Source organism: Myxocyprinus asiaticus, chromosome 6, assembly GCF_019703515.2.
Source record: "Myxocyprinus asiaticus isolate MX2 ecotype Aquarium Trade chromosome 6, UBuf_Myxa_2, whole genome shotgun sequence".
NCBI classification, from domain to species: domain Eukaryota; kingdom Metazoa; phylum Chordata; class Actinopteri; order Cypriniformes; family Catostomidae; genus Myxocyprinus; species Myxocyprinus asiaticus.
The window spans coordinates 5,567,476-5,590,189 of record NC_059349.1 but is presented as its reverse complement, the minus strand read 5'-3'; the positions used below and the strand labels follow the sequence as shown (position 1 = coordinate 5,590,189).

Sequence of the window (22,714 nt, the reverse complement as noted above, 5' to 3'; positions counted from 1 at the left end):
TATACTATATTGTCCAGCCTCAGTTACTACAATATCATGTCTATGCAATGCACACAATAACACCTAAAACATAAAACGAGGATTCAATAATGATGGGGATAAAATATACTTTATTAAAATGAAAAATAATGTGCAATTACAAGAAGTTTCAGAAGTCATCCATTTAAAACATGTCACAGTAACTTCATAGGACAACGTAGATACATCGCGATCGGTAACACACGAGTAATGTTCGATTCATACAAGCATGACAAGCAAAATAAGCTTCAACAACCCTACCAGACAACATATCCAAGCATTAGCATGTAAACAGCTTCACCAAACGGATAACAGATAAACATCCATCTAGACTGCAATGATGCTGTCCTGAACTGTGTGAGTGTTCCTGAACTGAACTGAACTGTGTAGTTAGTTTCTCCGGCCGGCTCTTCTTTCCTGTGTGTGTGGACATGACGTACAGACGCATAAACCTGCAATTTCACATCATATCGAACCCGACAGCTCAAAAATAAAAATTGACCTTTGATTCTACATTCAGACCCTTTGATAACACCTTATTTGATTTTAAGCTATAAAATTGATCAAAGCTATTAACTGTTTTGGTTTTATTGTTACTAAAGCAAATTTAAAAAATTCACATCGATGAATACATTTCGTAGGCAAGACCCATTTATGGAGTTCATATATTAAAATGAAAACTTTAAATAATAATAAGTAAATAAAATAAAACAAAAAGTTCCACTTTTTAAGATTAACATACTCCGCAAAGTTTTACAGTAGATGTATTTGAAGATATTGTAGTTGCCCTTAGATGAAAATATTGGCAGTCATTTCCAAAGTATTTTCATGGTGGCAGCTTTTGTGTAAAATATTTCTATACACGCCTTTAACAAGCAGATCAGAAAACCTGAATTGTCTTGCGATGCAAAAAAATGTATGTTTCAAAAGTCATCTCTAGAAATCACATAATACTTATTTTTTTATTTTTTTTCAAATACTTTCTCCTATCGCAGCTAAGTATGCAGAAACAACACTGTCCCTGCGTCCGAATATCCATACTTCACTCCTATATTGTATGCCAAAAACAGTATGCCAGTGGAGTAGTATGTCTGAATCCACAGTATTCATGAAGCAGTAAGCAAGAAGTACCTGGATGACCTGCTATTTCCAGTGAGATTCTGAAGTGCGGTTCGACTGGACACTTTACGATCCCATAATCCCTCAGGAGCTGAGGCGATGTCATGTGCAAAACACTGGATTTAAAGGAACGGCGGTGAATCGCAAGGCGGATGGCTCTTCTAAACTGTAAGTGCTATATATACCACAATAATTGTTCCTTGTACTTGAATGGTGCATTTTTAACAAAACCAAAGCAGATAGTTTTCACGGTTGTTGTTATTACGTCATATATTCTGGTCACGAGACAATGGCAAAATCCCCGATTGAAGTATGTCCGAATGTATTCATTCTACTCGCATGCATACCTAAAAGAATGTACTGTTTTGCCAGCAGATAAGTGCATCCTTCATTAAATACAGTACATAATGTGACAGTACGCAGTATCAGACGCAGCATGTTTATCTGTGACACAGATTCCTCTCTTTGTTTTGAGTGACCTGTCCAGCCCCACACAACAACATTGGCTCAACCACTGCCGTGCATCTGTTTGTTCTTAAACAGATCAGTAAAAGTTAATTATATGTTTTGAGATAAATTACAGTAAGTTATCAGGGGTTTCAAAATCTGTAATGGGTTTATGAGCTGGCCTGAACAATGTCTCTCTAGCAAGTCAATCCACTGTCGGCCATCTTTGTGATGATCTCAGGAGGCTATTTTCAGTCATGCCAGTGCAGCTCCTATCTACTTGAATGGAGAAAGACCAAAATCTCACAAGACGGTTGGTCAAGATTACGATCAAAGAACATATTTCAAATCAGCAGTAAAATCTGACAATACTGGAATCATAAATTGTGATTCTTTACCTCATACTATGTTAAAAAAACGCAATTTTCCAAGCTTGTGTAGCTAATGCGCATGCGCGTTCTAAAGTTGATTGACAGGTGATTTCTGTAATAATAATAACAGCACTGTATACTTCTAACCAGCAGATGTCCTCATTGTGCTTTGTTTCAAGCGCTTAAAAACAGTCAATCATTTTGGGAAGCAGTAGGTTCAAATGATTCTAAGTTTCACAAAGCAAGAGCGAGTGAAGAGCGTCGGTTAAAAAAAAAAAAAAACGTCTTTAAAATTAATGAAATGCTGCGATATAGACGTGGGACATGTATAAAGCAGCATGTGCCCGTGACGTCATAAGGGCTGTTTGTTATAATTAGTATTTTATCTTCATGCTTGTTTTCACTTTTGGTTTTACTCTTCACCTGAATGTTTTTGTCAATTGTATATAAAAATATAAAGACAATGAATCACTCATCTTTCAGGAAGATTTAATTTGTTGCTATGCGTATTTGTCTAAAATACATTAAAGCACTGGAACAATTTAATTGTGAGTCTGTTCATCTTGAAATATTTGCGTACAGTTACAATTCTAGTGTTACTTGCCATTGCCAATATCCTAGATAGCACACATACATTTCCGAGATGTCTGTTTTAGATCTTTTCATCTGGAAAGCATCATAATCTAATTAACATCTGCTAAACATCTTAGAAAGATCAGATTTACAAACATTCTTAGTCATAAACATCTCAAAGACATCTGCTGAGTGTCTTATTTACATCTGAAAGGAAACGTCTTATAGACGTAAAAAAAAAAAATCTTCCAGATGTAAACACACATTAAACAGACATCAGGGTAATGCACGTGTGCTATCAGGGCTAAAAGCTCAATTAAAATAAATAATGATGTGACACATAAGTATGACATCAAAATGCACTTTTTTTGTTTTACAACAAATGCAATTAAGCTGAATGTCAGAAAGCTAAAATCAGAGTTTTAAACTTTAATTTCAAATGTCATATGCAGTATGAAGAACTTGAGAATGAATCATTTTCAAGGTATTGCATGCATTTATGTCTATAATGTATATTTTTGCCATGTTCACGTTATCATTTTCAATATTTCAAATATTCAGAATTTCTGCTGGCACGTTAGTCCAGTCTCCTTAAGGTCTGTCCAACAAGAAGCAGTATATATGCCTTGGCAGTACATTGCTGCAGTATATGATCAGAAGTGATACACTGGTAGCATTGTGGAGTGATGATGAGCAGCAGGATGATCTCTTGTCCTTGCATGACCCAAGCAGGCACTTCCAGATCATTCAAGTGGCCAAGATGTGCTGATGAGTGCAACCAGTCAGCCACATTCTGTGTCATTTTTCTGTGACTTCAACCACCACTGGTAGACATTATTACTTTGATGAAGAGGTCATTCAAAAGATAAATATGCATTCCAGAGCTTTGCAGATCCAAAAACGACATATACTGTATACTGTAAGTATTGCATTGTTTGAATAATAGTGTATTAAAGCAATATTCTAGGTTCAATACAAGTTAAAGGGATAGTTAACCCCAAAAATTTAAATTCATTCATTGTTTACTGTGTTGTTATAACCCTATATGACTTTCTTTCTTTTTCTTAACACAAAGGGAAGTTTATAGTGACCACCTCTTCTAGCCTCAAAACAACAAAAGTATAATTCAGACGTCTAATAAATTATTTCATGAGACTCCTGATTGTTATGAAAGTATACGATAAGTTTTGTTGAGAAACAAACCGAAATCGAATGTATTATTTAGTGAAAATGTTCACTGACCGTTGATCTCCTGTGTGCATTCATGATAGGGCACGAGAGCAACAGTTCACACAGCCTCCTCACGACATTGGGGCATTCAAGCGAAAACTCGTTTTATCTAAAAACTGCGATTGTGACAAAAGAACACAATACAGCTGCACACAAAACAGAGAACAGAACTTACTAAACATGTCTGAAGAGTTTGTTGTCGAAGAATTGATGCATTTCTATGTCCAGCCTTATTTTTTGAATGGAGTACTCGGAAATAAAAAACAGAAACAGTTTAACAATAAACCCCTGTGTAAAACTGAAATAAAGACACCTTTCTAGGTGTTTTACTTGTAGTTTTGCTTCAAATCATAGGCAAATTTTTCATTTTTGACCCCCTTTAACAAAATATTAGATTACTCAGTAAGCATAAATTCAAGTTATTTAATATTTTGGCTTTGATAATCATTTATGTGTTTTTTTTTTTCCAAATTAGTTTTTTGTTAGAAATTCCATCCAAGTGTTGGACTTGGCGGTGAACTGTTCTCATTGTGACAACTTTGGGCAAGCGTTTTTTAAGTGTTTTCCTAGATTACCATATCGGCTGAAAGTCTTCCCACATGAAGGGCAGAGGTACGGCCTCTCTCCAGTATGCACTCTTTCATGTGCTTTCAGGCCTGAAGACTGAGTGAAACTCTTTTCACAGTATGAACACTTGTAAGGTTTCTCTCCAGTATGGGTTCTTTCATGCACTTTCAATTCAGCAGCTCTAATGAAGGACTTCCCACACTCAGTGCACACATGCACTTTCTCACCAATATGTGTTTTCAAATGGTCTTTAAAACCATGCAGCCATAAAAAAGTTTTTCCACAAAAAGAACACATGTAAGGCTTCTCATCTTCATGAATCCTCATGTGTGTCTTCAAGTGAACTGCCACAAAAAAAGTTTTCTCGCACTGATCACATTTAAACGGCCTTTCTCCTGAGTGAGAGAGCAGATGAGTTTTTAGATTGCTAGCCTCTGAAAACCTCCTGCCACACTCAGAACATTGGTGTAGTTTCTCTCCGGAATGAACTTTCATGTGACATTTTAGGGTACTTTGTTGTGCGAAACTCTTCCCACACAACATGCATGAAAAAGGCCTCTCTCCAGAGTGAATTTTTACATGTTCCTTGAGAACTCCTTTTAGTTTGTAACTCTTTCCACATTGAGGACAGGTGAAAGGCCTCTCGACAGAGTGAGTTTTATTGTGCCTCTTAAGTTCTGCTGAATTTGGGAAACTCTTTCCACACTGAGAGCAGGTGAAAGGTCTTTCACCGGTGTGAATTCTTATGTGCCTCTTAAGGCCTCCTGAATTTATGAAGCTCTTTTTGCACTGAGGGCAGGTGAAAGGCTTCTCACCAGTGTGAATTCGAAAGTGATCTTTAAGGCTTCCTTTACACGTGAAACTCTTTTCACATTGAGGACACGTGTAAGGCTTCTCACCTGTGTGAATTTTCATGTGATCCATAAGATGTCCTATACGTGTGAAACTCTTTCCACACTGAGGGCAGGTGAAATTTTTGGGTTCTGCTCTTTTTTGTGATAGATTCTTTTCAGTCTCTGGGCAGCTAGAAGATTTTTCTCCACTTGCGACATTAGCAGGTTCCGGATGTTTCTCCTTCACTTCATTTAGTTCTTGACTTTCCTCTTTCACTTCCATCAGGTCTAAAATGAATACATTACATTGCCAGAAATCAATTCAACTGCTACAAGGTGGAAAAAAAGAAATAAAAATGACCCCAAAATTCAGACCCCAATTGGCAGAAAGTATTTTTTCGGAACTATTTTTAATTTAATTATGATTAACTATGTGAATGCAATCAGATATGACAACGAACTGCTATACATAAGGTTATATGATCATTTAGATGGATTTTACTGCTCAGATGTGATTTTAACTATAAACGTGGTGAACGGCCTGATGCTTTGTTAATCTGCAGTCACTAATGAAGAATGGACACCAACCTCTTTGTTCCTCAGTATCTTCATTTTTCAATCTGTATGATTCTTCACCCTCCTCTTTAATAAACTCCATCTTTACAACAGTACGTCAAGCAGATCTCAGTTTCATGCTTGCTTGTTTTAGTCACGTTTAAGATGATGATGATAACAATCAATGGGAATAAAATAAAAGGCTAAATCAATCTCTCTGGCCGTCACTTGTAGATGCGCTTTACTCGCACAAAAATGACACTCATAAATGTTCCACCATTAACGAGAGAAAACTGTCGGCACATCCGCTGATAATCTACATCATTTAACATTACTAGCGCGAACTGGTTTCAGTAATATTATCATGCTGTTAGAGCACATTTGTTAAAACTTAAAAGCACCTTTGAAATTGTATATCTGTTACACTCCAGAAATGCTGAAGCGCTCAAAACGAAAACCATTTTTGTATCCAACTGAAAAACAGCATCCTGAAACCCGATGCGCAGGTCTTATGACGTCCCTGTCACGCGTTGCTTTGTACATATGTGAAACGTTGAACTGTTTTTTTAAAGATGTATTTATTTTAACGGCGCTCTTCACTTTAACATTAATGATGAGAGAAAGGCAGCTTTCTTAAACTTCTAATCACAAAACTTCTAATCACAATTTATCCTTCTGCTTCGCAAAATTATTCTCTTTTTCGAACCACCGCACGCAGATGACATCTGCTGGTCAAAGCTTTATTTTATTTTATTTTATTTTATTGAGCAGACAAGTCAAAAACAGATGTCAGTTATGTGATTTTTGTCTATTTTTGTCATTTGTTTGATCTATGCTGAGTTCAATGTTATTTTGATATACATTTTTTTTTTAAAGTTAGAAGTTCAATACAATTCTCATTAAAAGCTAAAATTCCTGAAAAAAAAGAAAAAAAAAAAGAGAAAGAAATTAAAAGAAAATGTTGTCCAATTTAAAGTCAGCGTGTGGTCAACCATGGGCCTCAGCAAACTTCCAGGATCACTTAAAATAATTTACAATATTTTACTAAAAATATTACTTAAAATATATTAAAAATAACTTGATAAAAATCACTAAGACATAAAGATTACAAAATATTTTGATGTCACAATTCTTACTTTGGTAAAATTATTTATTTTATTTTATTTTTATTTTTGAGAGAGGAAGGGACCTGTAAATATTATCTTGGTCAGGGTCAAAAGTTCAGTGTTTCTTTCTGGCTCAATAGTATGTGGCTGTAATGCATCGCCATTTAAATAGAAGAAGAAGAAAAAGAAGAAAAGCTTTTTAACATACAGTGGCGGCAAAAAGTTTGGAATAACGTACAGATTTTGCTGTTTCGGAATTAAATTGGTACTTTAAGTCACCAAAGTGGCATTCAACTGATCACAAAGTATAGTCAGGACATTATTGATGTAAAAAAACAGCACCATCACTTTTTGAAAAAAGAAATTTTTGATCAAATCTAGACAGGCCCCATTTCCAGCAGCCATCACTCCAACACCTTATCCTTGAGTAATCATGCTAAATTGATCATTTGTTACTAGAAAATCACTTGCCATTATATCAAACACTGCTGTGAGCTATTTTGTTCGTTAAATGAAGTTTAACTTTGTCTTTGTGTTTTTTTTTGTTTGTTTGTTTGTTTTTTGTTTTTTGTTTTTTTTGAGTTACCACAGTATGCAATAGATTGGCATGTCTTAATGTCAATATTAGGTCAAATATGGCAAAAAAGAAACAGCTTTCTATAGAAACTCATCTGCCAATCATTGTTTTGTGGAATGAAGGCTATACAATGCTTGAAATTGCCAAAAAACTGAAGATTTCATACAAAGGTGTACACTACAGTCTTCAAAGATAAAGGACAACTGGCTCTAACAAGGACAGAAAGAGATGTGGAAGGCCAGATGTACAACTAAACAAGAGGATAAGTACATCAGAGTCTCTAGTTTGAGAAATAGACACCTCACATGTCCTCAGCTGACAGCTTCATTGAATTCTACCCGCTCAACACCAGTTTCATGTACAACAGTAAAGAGAAGACTCAGGGGTGCAGGCCTTATGGGAAGAATTGCAAAGAAAAAGCCACTTTTGAAACAGAAAAACAAAAAGAAATGGTTAGAGTGGGCAAAGAAACACAAACATTGGACAACAGATAATTGGAAAAGAGTGTTATGGATCTTAACCCCATTGAGCTTTTGTGGGATCAGCTAGACTGTAAGGTGCGTGAGAAGAGCCCGACAACACAGCCACATCTATGGCAAGTGCTAGGGCCGTAGCAAGGAATTCTGGGCCCCGTGAATACATATTGCTCTGGGCCCCTTACCTATTAAAATAACTCAGTTTCAAATTTGCTATGGGCCCCCCTGGAAAAGTGTGGCAAGTGCTACAGGAAGCGTGGGGTGAAATGTCACCTGAGTATCTGCACAAACAGGATTTTTTGATGAGAAATCTTTGAAGTAGTTTAAGAAATTCTGAAAAAAAAATTCAAGTTATTAATGTCCTGACTATATATTGTGATCAGTTGAATGCCACTTTGGTGAATAAAAGTACCAATTTCTTTCCATAAGAGCAAAATCTGTACATTATTCCAAACTTTTGGCCACCAGTGTATATTTAGAAAGTCTCTTACAATTCTCTTTTAGTCAGTCCAAAGTCTGTAATGCACTTTTGGAATATCGAAAAGAAACCGATTTATATAATATAATTTAGGTAATAATTTTTTCCCCCATCCTCATTGTTACACACTCCAGCTCAGTTGGTGGCGGTAGTGCATCTTTAGCTGGTTTGCCAACTGCCATTAAAGAAGAAGACGACGCTGTATTTCCAAAACATAACCCAGAACATAACCTAGTCTAGAGCAGGTTAGTTTATAGAGTAAATTGCTATTAATAACTTACCCTGAAATTTGAGGTTGACTGCTAGGGCCAGTCTCACACTTATCTATGCCACCCCATAAACAACTGACAACTTACTGTAATGTAGTCCTATCACAAAAAAACTTCATTTGCATTACTTTTGAGAATAATTAAACACATTCTGAGAAAGGGACACCATTCCTTTTGTGTGTATTTTTAAACTGATTCCATCTGACCGATCCACAGTTTTCCTGACCAACCACTGAGCAGCGGCATGATGATGTTTTCTGGTTCCGGTTTCCATAAGAAGTAATGTAAAAATGTCCAAAAATGAGTGATCCAGATGAAGGACAACAAGCATTTTAAGTGTTAGTTGGAGTAAAAATTATTTCAAGCTGAACTCCAGATAGCACATGTACATCTCCGAGAGCATGTCATCTGGAAAGCATTGAATTTTAATTAACATCTGCTAAACATCTTAAAAAGATCAGATTTACAAACATTCTTAATCATAAACATCTCAAAGACATCTGCTGAATGTCTTTTTCTTTTTTCTTTTTTTCCTCCCAATTTGGAATGCCTAATTCCCAATCGTGGTCACATAGTGATTCACCTCAGTCCGGGTGGCAGGGGGACGAATCCCAGTTGCCTCCACATCTGAGACAGTCAACCTGCACGTGGCTTGTTGAGCACGTTGCCATGGAGACATAGCGCATGTGGAGGTTTCACACCATCCACCGCGGCAACCACGCTCAACTCACCCACCGAGAACAAACCACATTATAGTGATCACGAGGAGGTTACCCCATGTGACTCTACCCTCCCTAGCAACCAGGCCAATTTGGTTGCTTAGGAGACCTGGCTGGAGTCAGCACACCCTGGGATTCGAACTAGCGAACTCCAGGGGTGGTAGCCAGCGTCTTTACCACTGAGCTACCCAGACCCACTGAATGTCTTATTGATATCCAAGAGAAAACGTCTTATAGATGTATTGCAGATGAACAAACAACCAGAAAAATACACCATCCAGATGTAAACACACACACATCAAATAGACATCTGGGTGATGTACGTGTGCTATCAGGGACTTCTAGTTTTTGACTGTCATAACAACTCGAAGTAGTTAATGATATCAACATAACTAATCTCTGGCCATCGCTTCATGTCATATAGACCAATCCTATTGTTTAAAAACATTTCAGCACATGCACAGTATGTGGTGGCAGAAAGCCGGCAGACTGTTGTGTTGGATTTGACAAATAAGGCAATAAAACGAAAGTACGACACTATGACGAGGAGGAGGGCGTGGCTGGGCTGTGAGGATGCATGCCTGGTGCTGAATTGTCCTAATCAGCCGCGAGGGGGATAAAGACGAGCCAGGGGTGACAGTTAGAGAGAGAGAGAGAGAGAGAGAGACACGCAGCCGCTGTGTGTGTGTCTGTGCGTTTATGTTGTTTAACTTTATTTATGTCATTAAAGTTATGTTGACTGTTCTGCTGGTTCCTTACCCATCCTGAAACCCGGGAAGGAGAAGTGAGGCACTGTCATGGAGTCCTCGCCGCTGCCATCTGCCAGGAAGCGGAGGAGCCGTGGCCGTCTGCCAGGGGACGGAGTCGTCGCTGCCGGCCGCCGGGAGTTGGAGGAACCGCTGCCGTCCGCCAGAACTGGGAGGAGCTGTTACTGTCCGCCAGGGGTCAGAGGACTTGCTGCTGTCTGCCAGGGGAAGAGCGGCTGTCATCCGCCAGAGGGCGGAGGAGTGGCTGAGGACCAGGCGACAGTGTGTCCAGGGACCGGCGAGCAAGTTTTTCTCTCTCTCCTCTCTCTGTCGCTCCCCGTTGCTCTTTCCCTCTCCCCTCTCCCCTCTCCCACCCCTCGTCTCTCCCAGGGTTCCAGAGAGGCGGGAAAGACCTGCCGGCAGAAGTATGGCCGGATGGGCAACACATTCCCTTCCAGGAAGGGAGGGGAGTTCTTCATGCCGGAGGTTTCCCTGGCCTGAATCGGGGTGGTGAAGGAGTGTGACAAAGGAGACAGTGTGGCCGGGCCGTGAGGACGCACGCCCGGCACTGAATTGTCCTAATCAGCCGAGAGGGGAATAAAGACGAGCTGGGGGCACCAGTTAGAGAGAGAGGGAGAGACACACACTGCCGCTGTGTGTGTTTCTGTGCGTTTATGTTGTTTAACTTTATTAATGTCATTAAAGTTATGCTGACTGTTCTGCCAGTTCCCGCCTCCTCCTTGCCCATCATGAACCCCGTTACAGACACTAAACCATCATAAACACACAAAATAAATATACAATTATTATAATGATATGAGTTAATAACATTTCTGTAATAATATCTGCTATAAATGTTTGCTGCAAAGCAGTGAGTTCAAATTATCTCCTCAGTCCAGTCAGCTCTGTTGATGGCTTGAAGCCACAGCGTCTATGAGAACCCTCTAAATGATTTTTCAACAACGGAATCCGATTAAAGTTTATTGTTTGTGAACAGTTTCTGCCACCACTTCCGTGTGTGACATAAGCGGTGACGTTGCCAAAGAATTGGTCTATACCCACTCCCTACACTTTTACAGGTGAGGTACTGTCAAAAGACGTTCATCGTGACTCTGTATCTTTTTTTTATTTGGCCATTTTTACACATTTAATATGCTAAACATTACATTATCCACTAAAAACATGTCGATGCGAGTGAAAACACTGGAGACCAGAACACGAAAACAGGCTTCCATTTTGAACTGTGGAACACTTTCGCATTCAGGAAAACAGTGGACAACATTAGTTAATTATGGGCTTAATTCCATTGATCTGGAATTTCCATTGAGCACAGAAAGTATAACAAACATATTCTGTATATAAAATAAAGTCTTATGAATAAATACAGGTGCATCTCAATAAATTAGAATGTCGTGGAAAAGTTCATTTATTTCAGTAATTCAACTCAAATTGTGAAACTCGTGTATTAAATAAATTCAATGCACACAGACGGAATTAGTTTAAGTCTTTGGTTCTTTTAATTGTGATGATTTTGGCTCACATTTAACAAAAACCCACCAATTCACTATCTCAAAAAATTAGAATACATCATAAGACCAATAAAAAAAAAACATTTTTACCGAATTGTTGGCCTTCTGGAAAGTATGATCATTTACTGTATATGTACTCAATACTTGGTAGGGGCTCCTTTTGCTTTAATTACTGCCTCAATTCGGCGTGGCATGGATGTGATCAGTTTGTGGCACTGCTGAGGTGGTATGGAAGCCCAGGTTTCTTTGACAGTGGCCTTCAGCTCATCTGCATTTTTTGGTCTCTTGTTTCTCATTTTCCTCTTGACAATACCCCATAGATTCTTTATGGGGTTCAGGTCTGGTGAGTTTGCTGGCCAGTCAAGCACACCAACACCATGGTCATTTAACCAACTTTTGGCAGTGTGGGCAGGTGCCAAATCCTGCTGGAAAATGAAATCAGCATCTTTAAAAAGCTGGTCAGCAGAAGGAAGCATGAAGTGCTCCAAAATTTCTTGGTAAACGGGTGCAGTGACTTTGGTTTTCAAAAAACACAATGGACCAACACCAGCAGATGACATTGCACCCCAAATCATCACAGACTGTGGAAACTTAACACTGGACTTCAAGCAACTTGGGCTATGAGCTTCTCCACCCTTCCTCCAGACGCCAAATCCAATGTTCGTGTCACATCCTGTCTACTGAGATACCTTCATCTGATTGATTTTTGAAGGCAACATAGATGTATCCTTCACTGCTTATGAATCCCACAATCCTGTACGTGCGGATCCACAGCGGTTGAGCTGAAGAAAAAAATGGCAGCCAAAGAGGCAGTTGATAGCCAGTTTGTGAATAAATGTACATTTCTCCCCACTTTTTCCAACTTTTGATTCTATTTCTAGTGAGAAATTAGTATTGTAGTTATGAAATATATACAGGGTTGGGGAGTAATGGAATACATGTAATGGGATTACGTATTTAAAATACAAAATATAAGTAACTGTATTCCACTACAGTTACAATTTAAATCATTGGTAATTAGAATACAGTTACATTCAAAAAGTATTTTGATTATTGAAGAGATTACTTTGCATTTTATTGTCATTTGTTTCATTTAATATTTAGTGCTTTCAGATGGAAAACATTTCTACATATAAATGATGCGATCCAAAGTGCATTTGAACAGCGGTGAAACACTTTCTTATGATGTGTTACATTCATACGAGCAGACAGAGAAGTAAGTTTGAAGTAAGTTTTGAGCAGAAGAGATAGAAATAAACCTTGTGTAAATTGTCAGCTTTACGCTAAGCTAAAATGCTATTTCTAGCCATTTTACATGCCCGTTACCAGACACGATCATATTTTTTTATCAAGAAAATTCACGTTAGATCATAATTTCTTTTTTTCTAGTAAGACCATTGATATTAGGGCAAAAATCTTATTCTTGATAATAATTTTTGAATTGTTTTCCTGTAAAAATATCTACAAATCTTTAAAACAAGATCAATTAGATTTATTTTGTTTTAGAAACAACACTACATAAGATATTTAGGTTTTTCAGAGAATGTATTTTTAACGTGTATTTTGTCTTACTGTAGTTAGACAGTTTTTATAGTCAAATTAAGTGAAAAAAAACTTCCCTCAGCCACGTTCCGACAGCACCGGCATCTCTTTATCTCTCTAGAATGGAGTTGGGGAAGATGTCTACAGCTCCCTTAATAAAGGAGCTAATTTGGTTCGGCATAGAAGTCATGGAAGAGGAGAGGAAGAAATTTGAGGGCGAGTATAAAAGTTACACGCTGAAACGTCCTTGGAAAATTAAAGTGTTGACCACTATTTAAGCTTGGTATTAAACTCAACCAAATAGTTAACGGCACATAACCTTGAACTTATAACTAAATCAAAAAAATCAGTTCTGGCAATTTCTGTCTCAAATAAAATGACTCTATTCGTCAAATAAGAGAAACGCTGAAACGAAAGTGTTTTTTAATTGCACTTTGGTGTTAAGACGCTTGCTGTTCTAAGTTTTGGCGGGCAAGTGGGGCCCATGAAGGTTACGTTTGGTGCTCTTATGCTTATCTTTATCAGTTTAGTATATTTACAACTGTATGTCTTAATATAGGCAATGTATTTCTACTTTATTTCATAGTCTTGTAAAGTGGTTATACAGGTTAGAGAGAGAGTGTTTGTGTATGTGTATCAGTGTGTGAGAGACTGTGTGTGTGTGTGTGTGTGTGTATCAGTGGGTGTGTGAGAGAGAGAGTGTGTGTTTGTGTGTGAGAGTGTGTGTGTGAGAGTATGTGTGTTTGTGTATGAGTGTGTGTGTGTGTGTGTGTGTGTGTGAGTGTGTAAGTATGTGTGTGTGAGAGTGTGTGTGTGTGTGTGTTTGTGTGTGTGGGAGAGGGAGTGTGTGTGTGTGTGTGTGTGTGTGTGTGTGTGTGTGAGAGAGAGAGAGTGTGTGTGTGTGTGTTTGTGTGTGTGTGTCACATATAATGCTAAACTAACATTAAATTATTTAAAATATTTGTACAGGTATCCATCTAATCATTTCTGGTGATACAGTGATATGCGTTGTTCATATGATATAAGGGGAGTATACATAGTCCAAGCACCGTTTACAAGCGAAAACAGTCCAAAACAGTTGTAAACAAAGATGTCGTTGGATTTTGATGTGAGAGTAGAGGATGCCATCTTGGATGGCATGAGGGTGAGTAAACCATAAGAGAATTTTCATTTTTGAGTGAACTTTTCCTTTAATGTAGACGTAGCCATAGCATTAACTTATTGGACATTGAAACTGTATAAAATTACATCATTTGACAGGAAACTGCTTAATGCTTTTTGTGTCTTTCTTAACTATTTGCAGCTTTATCAAGAAATTGGTTTCCTGTATAAATCTCTTAATGTATGCCACTGCTTTCGAGAAGGTTTTGGAAACATTGCATCTAGTATGCTACAGCTTGCTCAAGAGAAATCTCCCTTAGCAAAGCTGCACAAGGAGACTAGAGAAGAATCTCTCACTGAAGATCATTCTGGTAATTGATTCTGATTATTGATAATTAATTGGCTATTGACCTCAGTCTTTATCCTCTTAATTAATCCTAGTCTTTCTTTGGATGGATTCATACATATTTATGTGTCTTATGTTTTAGTTATTGATTTCAAAGCAGCTCTCCTGATGTTGCCATCCTTGTTCAGGGAGAAACTTGAATATTCATCGTGCTTGGGGAGGTGCGTATATAGTCCTCTGTTTGTTTATTAATTGTATGTATGTGATAATAAAAAATAAAAAAATTAAAAACTGCATTTAGAGTGTGCCACATTTATACAAGGTGAATATTAATTACTATTCAAGCATATATATTGTGTCTGTCCATAATTTAAGTAACCTTAAGTAAAAAAAATTGACTGAGAGAAATTCTTATGTGTGCTCTGTCATTTAGAATGAACCATCAACGCCATATCCAACTGTTCAGCTACCAGAGGTCACTGATTGGAAGTCTGTGTTTACAAGAAGAGTCACTGCAGTGGTCAGAGCTGATGGGTTGGAGATCTGCAGGGCTAGTGGTGTGGATGAAGGTGCTCTTGCTGCATTTTGTTCTTACTTTGTCTTCAACCTGGCATATCCAACTCACTTAAAGAATACTCTGATATTTCTTCAGCGGTATATTCTGAAACTTGCTATGGATGGTGACACTTATAATAACATCTACCAAAAATGCCTCATCCATTCTGTTGTCCAAAATGTTCTCGGAGAACATTCACACTTGTTAAATTTATCCAACACATAGTCTCGTTCATGCACATGAAGCAAATTTTTCAGTAATTATTTTTCATAATGTGTGAAATGTGAGGAAGACTGGACTGTCCTCTCACCAGGTGAGGAGGCTGATTACCAGGCACTAGATACATATGTTGTTGATGACAAATTGTTTGTTAGCACTAGGTATTCCTGCTAAAGAATAAAACTGCACTATACTGTAACCCCAAAAAGGTGCAGTACATGTATTAATGTAGCCTTTTTTTTTCTCCTCCCCAATTTGGAACGCCCAATTCCCAATGTGCTCTAAGTCCTTGTGGTGGCGTAGTGACTCGCCTCAATCCGGGTGGCGGAGGACGAATCTTAGTTGCCTCGAGTTGTGCGTCTGAGACCGTCAGTCCGCACATCTTATCACTTGGCTTGTTGAGCGCATTTCCGCAGAGACATAGCGCATGTGGAGGCTTCACGCTATTCTCCGTGGCATCCACGCACAAATCGCCACACACCCCACTGACAGCGAGAACCACATTATAGCGACCACGAGGAGGTTAACCCAATGTGACGCTACCCACCCTAGCATCCGGGCCAATTGGTTGCTTAGGAAGCCTGACTGGAGTCACTCAAAATGCCCTGGATTTGAACTTGCAACTCCAGGTGTGGTAGTCAGCATCGGCGTCGCCAGGTCATTTTTCCGGGGCTTCAGCCCCGAATGTTTTGACTGTAGCCCCGAATGTAATTTTGAATGTAGGCTACGCAATAATATTGCCTTTTTAATAAGCTGTATGTATGTCAGTGTTAAACATTGGTTTTTATTTTCTGTATGTTTGAGATTTAATTTTGAATTTGACTTTATGGACTTGGATGAATTATATTACAATGTTTGTGTTCATCACATTTCAACATAACTCTTACAATGTTTTAATGTTTGTCATTTAATGCCCATTTTAAATGACTGCTTTATATTGTGTTGTATTGTATGTAGTGTATTTGCTGTTTAATGTATGTTATAATACTTATTGATCCACACCTGCTGTTGAGAGATGTACAAAATAATGAACTTAATGTAGTTCTTTTTGTAAAAATAGATTTATAAATAAAATTGAATATCTGTAAACCTGTGTCAATAAGGTACTTTTTTGCCACCTAAAGGATCAAAATGCCTCTGTCACTGGGGTGGTACCCTAAAGATACAAAGTTGTACCTTCTACGTAGAGTGCCTGATTGTACCTTAGGGTACAAAATTGCCTCTTAAATGGTACAAAGTTATAAGGTACAAATTTGTTCCTCAATTAGAGGTACAGAAAAGGTTCCCTTAAAGGTACCACCCCAGTGACGGGCACTTGTACCCTAAAAGGTACAGTTTTGTTCTTTTTTTTCTGAGAGTGTGGGTGTTATTTGCAATTGTGCGTGCCAGTTGAGGAGTTGTTACCTAGCTTACTGTCGTTAAAATGGATAATTTTCAAGCCCGTCTCTCAGAGATTGTATGGAAGTATACTTTTTTACATGATTTGCAACACAAACTCTACAAATGAGTGGAGAGAGATTTGAGTTTTTAAAAGTGAAAGGGGCCGTGACAAGTTTAATAAAGCAAAGAAGCGGCACAGCGCTAAAAGTGGCAGTCCACAGAGAGAAAAATCAGCATTATTGGCTTTATTTGTTGCTGGAACAGTACGTTAAACACCGTGACATCACCTTAAACTAACACATTTTAAAACAACTTTGTGCATACTATACACAGTGCTTTAGTTCGTCCAGGTGAAAAAAGTTTGGCTTCTTCCAAAGTATAAACCAGGTTTAGTGGACACCAGATGGCAATAATCAGTTGCTGGTATATTAGTAACGATGTGACGATATGTTGCCTCAGTAGCCAGTCCAAAACCAGTTTCTGGATGTACCTTCATACGCAAATGCTGTCTGTTGTGTCACTGACTGTTAGGGCAGCGAGGCAACAAGACAGCTACTTTTGGTTTCGGACGCAGGCTGGATATCTCGGCTGCCACGTCATCAAGCATGTCGAAGGCCGTCTCAATTGTGAGGACCCTTGGAAGACAGCCTCGTTTCGCAGCCGTCGTTTGCCATATTTTGGAGGATGCATTGGGTGTATCCTTTGTGGCCTTCAATCACCCACAATCCTTTGCACATGTCCCAAATTAGTTTAAAAAGGGCAGAAAATGAATCACGTGACCGCGGAGGCAGAAACCTTTCTGACGCAGCTTACTTTTTAAAAGTTTTTATTCGCATTTGCAGTAATGACAATATGTAGGCTAGAAAAATAAAAAATGCAAGCAGTTTAGACAATACAACAAATTTGAAGATACAAAGAACAAAAAAGAAATAAAAATTTGGCTATTGAAAATATAACATTTTAATTTAATTATGCTCAAATGAACGAAATTACTTGAATAAAGATTAGTTCATTTTACAGAACGAGACTCAAAGATTCAAGTCAGTAAAATTATCCAATCTTCCCATCACTACTATAAAAGTCTAGGGTTCTGGTTTTCATATTTGAAAGGGTTTCAATATAACTTCTAAGATCAGTGTTGCAAAATGTATTATATAAAGGTTTTTTTTTTTTTTTTTTTTGAGTGACTCTAGCTTTGTGAATAAAACATTTTGCTCAAATAATTAAGGGATTAAGGACATATTTCTCGTTTTCTAAACAGAGGAAAATATCGCATGGTTCTAATCATATGGTTCGCCATGCAGCACTTATTAGACTGTCTCATTCGAGCTCTGAATGCTGGGGAGGAGTGTAGCCTACTGCCTCAGAAGGACTGGTCTAGGAAGGGCACAGCCTAAGTAGGCTGCAGCCTTCCGTTTGAGAAGCACCCAGTATCGTTTTAGAGGACTTTTATTATGGTTCTCTGAACACAAAGTTATGTTGTCACAAGGATGGTTCTTTCTAGAATGCGGATATTCTTCTGAGGGAAGATTAATAGCACTTCGATATTTAGCTGTATATAACGATACAAATAATTCAGACGCGGTGGAAAGTTTTTATAAAAGTGCTCAAATAACACGTTAATAGTACTCTAAACACGTTAGTAATGTTTAGTGTATGTAGATTACATACAGTAAATGCAATATTGTTGCTTTATGTGAGGTGCTGATAGTTTGTCTCACGTAAATGGCGCTAAATTTATAAGTGTTTTTTTTTTCCTGAGTAAAGCGCATCCACACATGAGGGCCAGACAGATTGATTTAGCCTTTTATTTTCTTCACATTGATTATTATCTTCATCTTAAACGTGATGAATACACATTCCCAAACAAGCAGGAAGAACACAATGTGCAACAACTGAGGTCTACTAAAGATGGAAGTTTATTGAAGAGGAGAGTGAATACATGAGTGGTTCAGAACCACACAGTGTGAAAAGTGAAGATACTGAGGAACAAAGAGGTTGGTGTCTATTCTTCAACCTTCATTATTTACCGCTGCTGATTAACAGTAAAGTGAAAGCTTCACCAGATTAGTAGAAAATCATAGTTCAAAGCCCTGCTTTACTAATGGTTTTAGAGGGGTTTGGGGCATTTGTCAGCTGCCTTGGTGCAATATTTCTTTCTAAACTTTAAATTGAAAATAACACACACATACACATAGGCGTGCTAAAGTAGTAAATTCAGGTTTTGCCCTATTGTGGGGAAAAAAATAAATATTTCAAAAACACAAATGCAGGAAAAACAGTTATGAAAAATTGTAGGGAGAAAAAAATTGTGAAATAACTTAGTTAAATAAATAAAACAGTGTGCGATAGAGAAATTGCCATAGAAAAGGTGTCTAAACGATCTAGTATAGCAGTCGGCCATCTACCAGATTTGCATTAACATGAGAACGACAAATGAAACTTAAGCATATCAGATATCACTTTAAAAAAAAGACACTTAGCCTCTGTTGTTTTCTGCTATTAGATTAAGTTTCACCACTTGCTTCCCCTTTGTCATACTTGAATTGATCCATTTACTTCATTTTAGGCCTGATGGAAGTGAAAGAGGAAAGTCAAGAACTGAATGAAGTGGCGGGGAAAAATCAGTATGAGGAACGTCGTCATTTCACCATCAACAACACTGGAGAAAAAAACTTAAGTTGCCCAGACACTGAAAATAATCTTTTACCAAGAAGAATAGAACCCCAAAATTGTTTCATCTGCCCTGAGTGTGAAAAGATTTTCACATGTAAAAGAGACCTTAAGAGGCACATAAAAATCCATACTGAAGAGAGGCCTTTCACCTGCTCTCAGTGTGAAAAGAGTTTCAAAAATTCAGGAGACCTCAAGAGGCACGTAAGAATACACACTGGAGAGAAGCCTTTTACCTGTCCTCAATGTGGAAAGAGTTTCACACAAAAAGACGGCCTTAAGGAACACGTAAAAATTCACACTGGAGAGAAGCAGTTTGCGTGCATGTTGTGTGGGAAGAGTTTCACACATCAAGGCAGCCTAAAGAGGCACATGAAAGTTCATTCTGGAGAGAAACTACACCAATGTTCTGAGTGTGGCAGGAGGTTTTCAGAGGCTAGCAATCTAAAAACTCATCTGCTCTCTCACTCAGGAGAAAGGCCGTATAAATGTGATCAGTGTGAGAGAACTTTTTTTGTGGCAGTTCACTTGAAGACACACATGAGGATTCATGAAGATGAGAAGCCTTACATGTGTTCTTTTTGTGGAAAAAGTTTTTTATGGCTGAACGGTTTTAAAGAGCACCAGAAAATACACATCGGTGTGAAAGCGCATGTGTGCACTGACTGTGGAAGTTCCTTTACCAGAGCTGGTGAACTGAAAGTGCACCAAAGAAAGCATACGGGAGAAAAACCTTATCAGTGTTCATATTGTGAAAAGAGTTTCTCCGTTTCAGGAGCCCTGAAAGCACATGAAAGAGTGCATACTGGAGAGAGGCCGTACCTCTGCCCTTCATGTGGGAAGACTTTCAGCCGATATGGTAATCTAGGAAAACACTTAAAAAAGGCTTGCCCAAAGTTGTCACAGTGAGCAAAGTTCCTCTCTAGGTCTAGGCCTGTCATGATTATGACATATTCCCCTGATTGTGATTATTTGAGATGGCTGCGACCATTGTGTACTTTACATTCTAAACACATTGTCTCCCAAATGATGTAGAGATAGACTGATAATCAGTTTTACATATGTTTTTGACCGATATTTACACATTTCTTCACAGTCACTTTTTTTTAAAATATTGAGTCAGCCGATAAATGGAGTCAACCCATCTGGTGGGACTGTGCCGAAAATGCTGTTAAGGCTAATTTTTACCTCTGCGTCAAACCTACGCCATAGCCTGACGTGCTTTTCTCCAAAAATGTTGTTTTAGGATCTATGCATCATATCATATTGTATTTGTCAGAAGCATCTGTTGGTTTGATGTTCTATTTATGTGAAGTTACAAGTGAAAAGGTGACGAAAATACACATCTGTTTAACTTTAAAACTGCATGCTCTGGGCTTTTACTCTATATATTTTAGATGTGAGTAAAACCATATTTGTTGTATTCTACTCGAGACCTTTCTGTTCTGTAAGATGTTCTGACTGATTGTTTGACAGTATGGTGTACAATAATCATTATCAATCAATCAGCTAATTAAAAAGCACCTGTTAAGAATTGGTTTTATTGCCTATATGCATTGTAAAGTCCAGCTTCTAAGCTTTAAAAAGACACCCATTTGTGTTGGTCAATCGAATAGTAATTGATTCATTTGATGTTTATTTTTTATTCCAGAGTCTCAAAATATGGCCAAATATTTATTCATGTTTTTAAGCAACTGGAGAGCATGCATACAGTATATGCCTGATTTATTTTCTCTCTGCATGGCAAACAATACAGTATGTATAATAAATAATATGTACCTAAATCTCAACTTGTTCACATACTTTGAACTTGTTTTTAATGATACAATAATTTAATAAATACTTCTGAATGCCGAATTAAAAAACATTTATTTAATTTTTTTTATTATTATTCAAGAAATGTATAATTATTTCAGAAATTAAGACATTTTCTCTCAATATGCTAGCATTTTGGCTGTTTACTCAGAATGATGTAGGTTTTGTGCGGCTTAATACAATGCCTGTGTGTAGAAGAAGAAAGTCAGAGAAAAGCCTATACTATTTTAATACCAATAAAAGAGTCAGTATTTTTAAAACATTTTTAATAAGCATTAGATATAAGATTAAGTTTACATTAAGAGATTTTTAAGAATTAGTGGAACTGAAGGTGTCAGAGCAAACATGGAACGCATGTCCTCATTGTCTCCGGAGAGTATGGCCAATTTTAAGTAAGGCTTTTGGGGCAACTGCACCTAACCCAGTCGGCTAGTCTCACCCTGCTATCGCAGTATTTTGATGGCATACATCAGTGTTTCCCAACCTTTTTTTTAGTTTAAGTACCCCCAAAACACCATCAGAAAGGCTAAAAGACCCCTTCATTAACACAAAACCAACGATATGTACCAATGGCAGTTTCGATTCTGATTAATTTGGGTATATTTCAGTTTAAAATATCCATTTTGCTTACATATTGAAGAAATTGTCTCTCAGCTGGTAACTATAAAGGGGACCTTCTAATTTGGTACATTAAGAAATATTAATTTTAGAATTTGTTATTTTATAATTATCCCCATACTGAGAGAAGCCGTACTTCTGCCCTTCATGTGGAAAGAGTTTCGGTCGATTAAGTGCTCTTCTCAAATATGGCATATCAGACACGTTTGATTTCAATGATGTCCAACGTCATTTAATCTTTTAAGTCTCATAATTAAAGCAAAACCTGGCATTAAGTATCTGATGTAACATACTGTATTTGAGTTGAACAGGAGTGCAATACTGTAAATAATGACAGATTTCTTTTATTTTTGGGTGAATTCTTCCTTTAACCATAGAATACACCGATCAGCCACAACATTAAAACCACCTTCCTAATATTGTGTAGGTCCCCCTCATGCCACCAAAATAGCCCCAACCTGCATCTCAGTGCAGCATTCTGAGATTATATTCTTCTCACCACGATTGTACAGAGCGGTTATCTGAGTTACCGCAGATTTTGTCAGTTCAAACCAGTCTGGCCATTCTCTGTTGATCTCTCTCATCAACAAGGCATTTCCATCTGCAGAACTGCCGCTCACTGGATGTTTTTTGTTTTTGGCACCATTCTGAGTAAATTCTAGAGACTGTTGTGTGTGAAAACCCCAGGAGATCAGCAGTTACAGAAATACTCAAACCAGCCCATCTGGCACCAACAATCATACCACGGTCCAAATCACTGAGATCACATTTTTTTCCCCATTCTGATGGTTGATATGAATATTAACTGAAGCTCCTGACCCGTAGCTGCATGATTTTATGCACTGCTGTCA

At 37.8% G+C, this 22,714-nt stretch overlaps 2 protein-coding genes across 2 annotated transcripts; one reads left to right on the top strand and one right to left on the bottom strand.

The window, feature by feature from the left end:
- Positions 1–2,427: 2,427 nt before the first annotated feature.
- Positions 2,428–7,055, bottom strand: LOC127442910 (gastrula zinc finger protein XlCGF57.1-like). The gene is made up of 2 exons (XM_051701291.1): positions 5,747–7,055; positions 2,428–5,446 (listed from the first exon to the last, which is right to left on the bottom strand). The coding sequence occupies exons 1-2, from the start codon at positions 5,814–5,816 to the stop codon at positions 4,284–4,286; spliced, it is 1,233 nt and encodes a 410-aa protein (XP_051557251.1). The 5' UTR covers positions 5,817–7,055; the 3' UTR covers positions 2,428–4,283.
- An 11,172-nt stretch (positions 7,056–18,227) lies between these two features.
- Positions 18,228–22,247, top strand: LOC127442947 (gastrula zinc finger protein XlCGF8.2DB-like). Its single transcript, XM_051701377.1, has 2 exons — positions 18,228–18,754; positions 19,327–22,247. Exons 1-2 carry the CDS (start codon positions 18,700–18,702, stop codon positions 20,337–20,339), a joined length of 1,068 nt encoding a protein of 355 aa, XP_051557337.1. The 5' UTR covers positions 18,228–18,699; the 3' UTR covers positions 20,340–22,247.
- Positions 22,248–22,714: the final 467 nt, after the last annotated feature.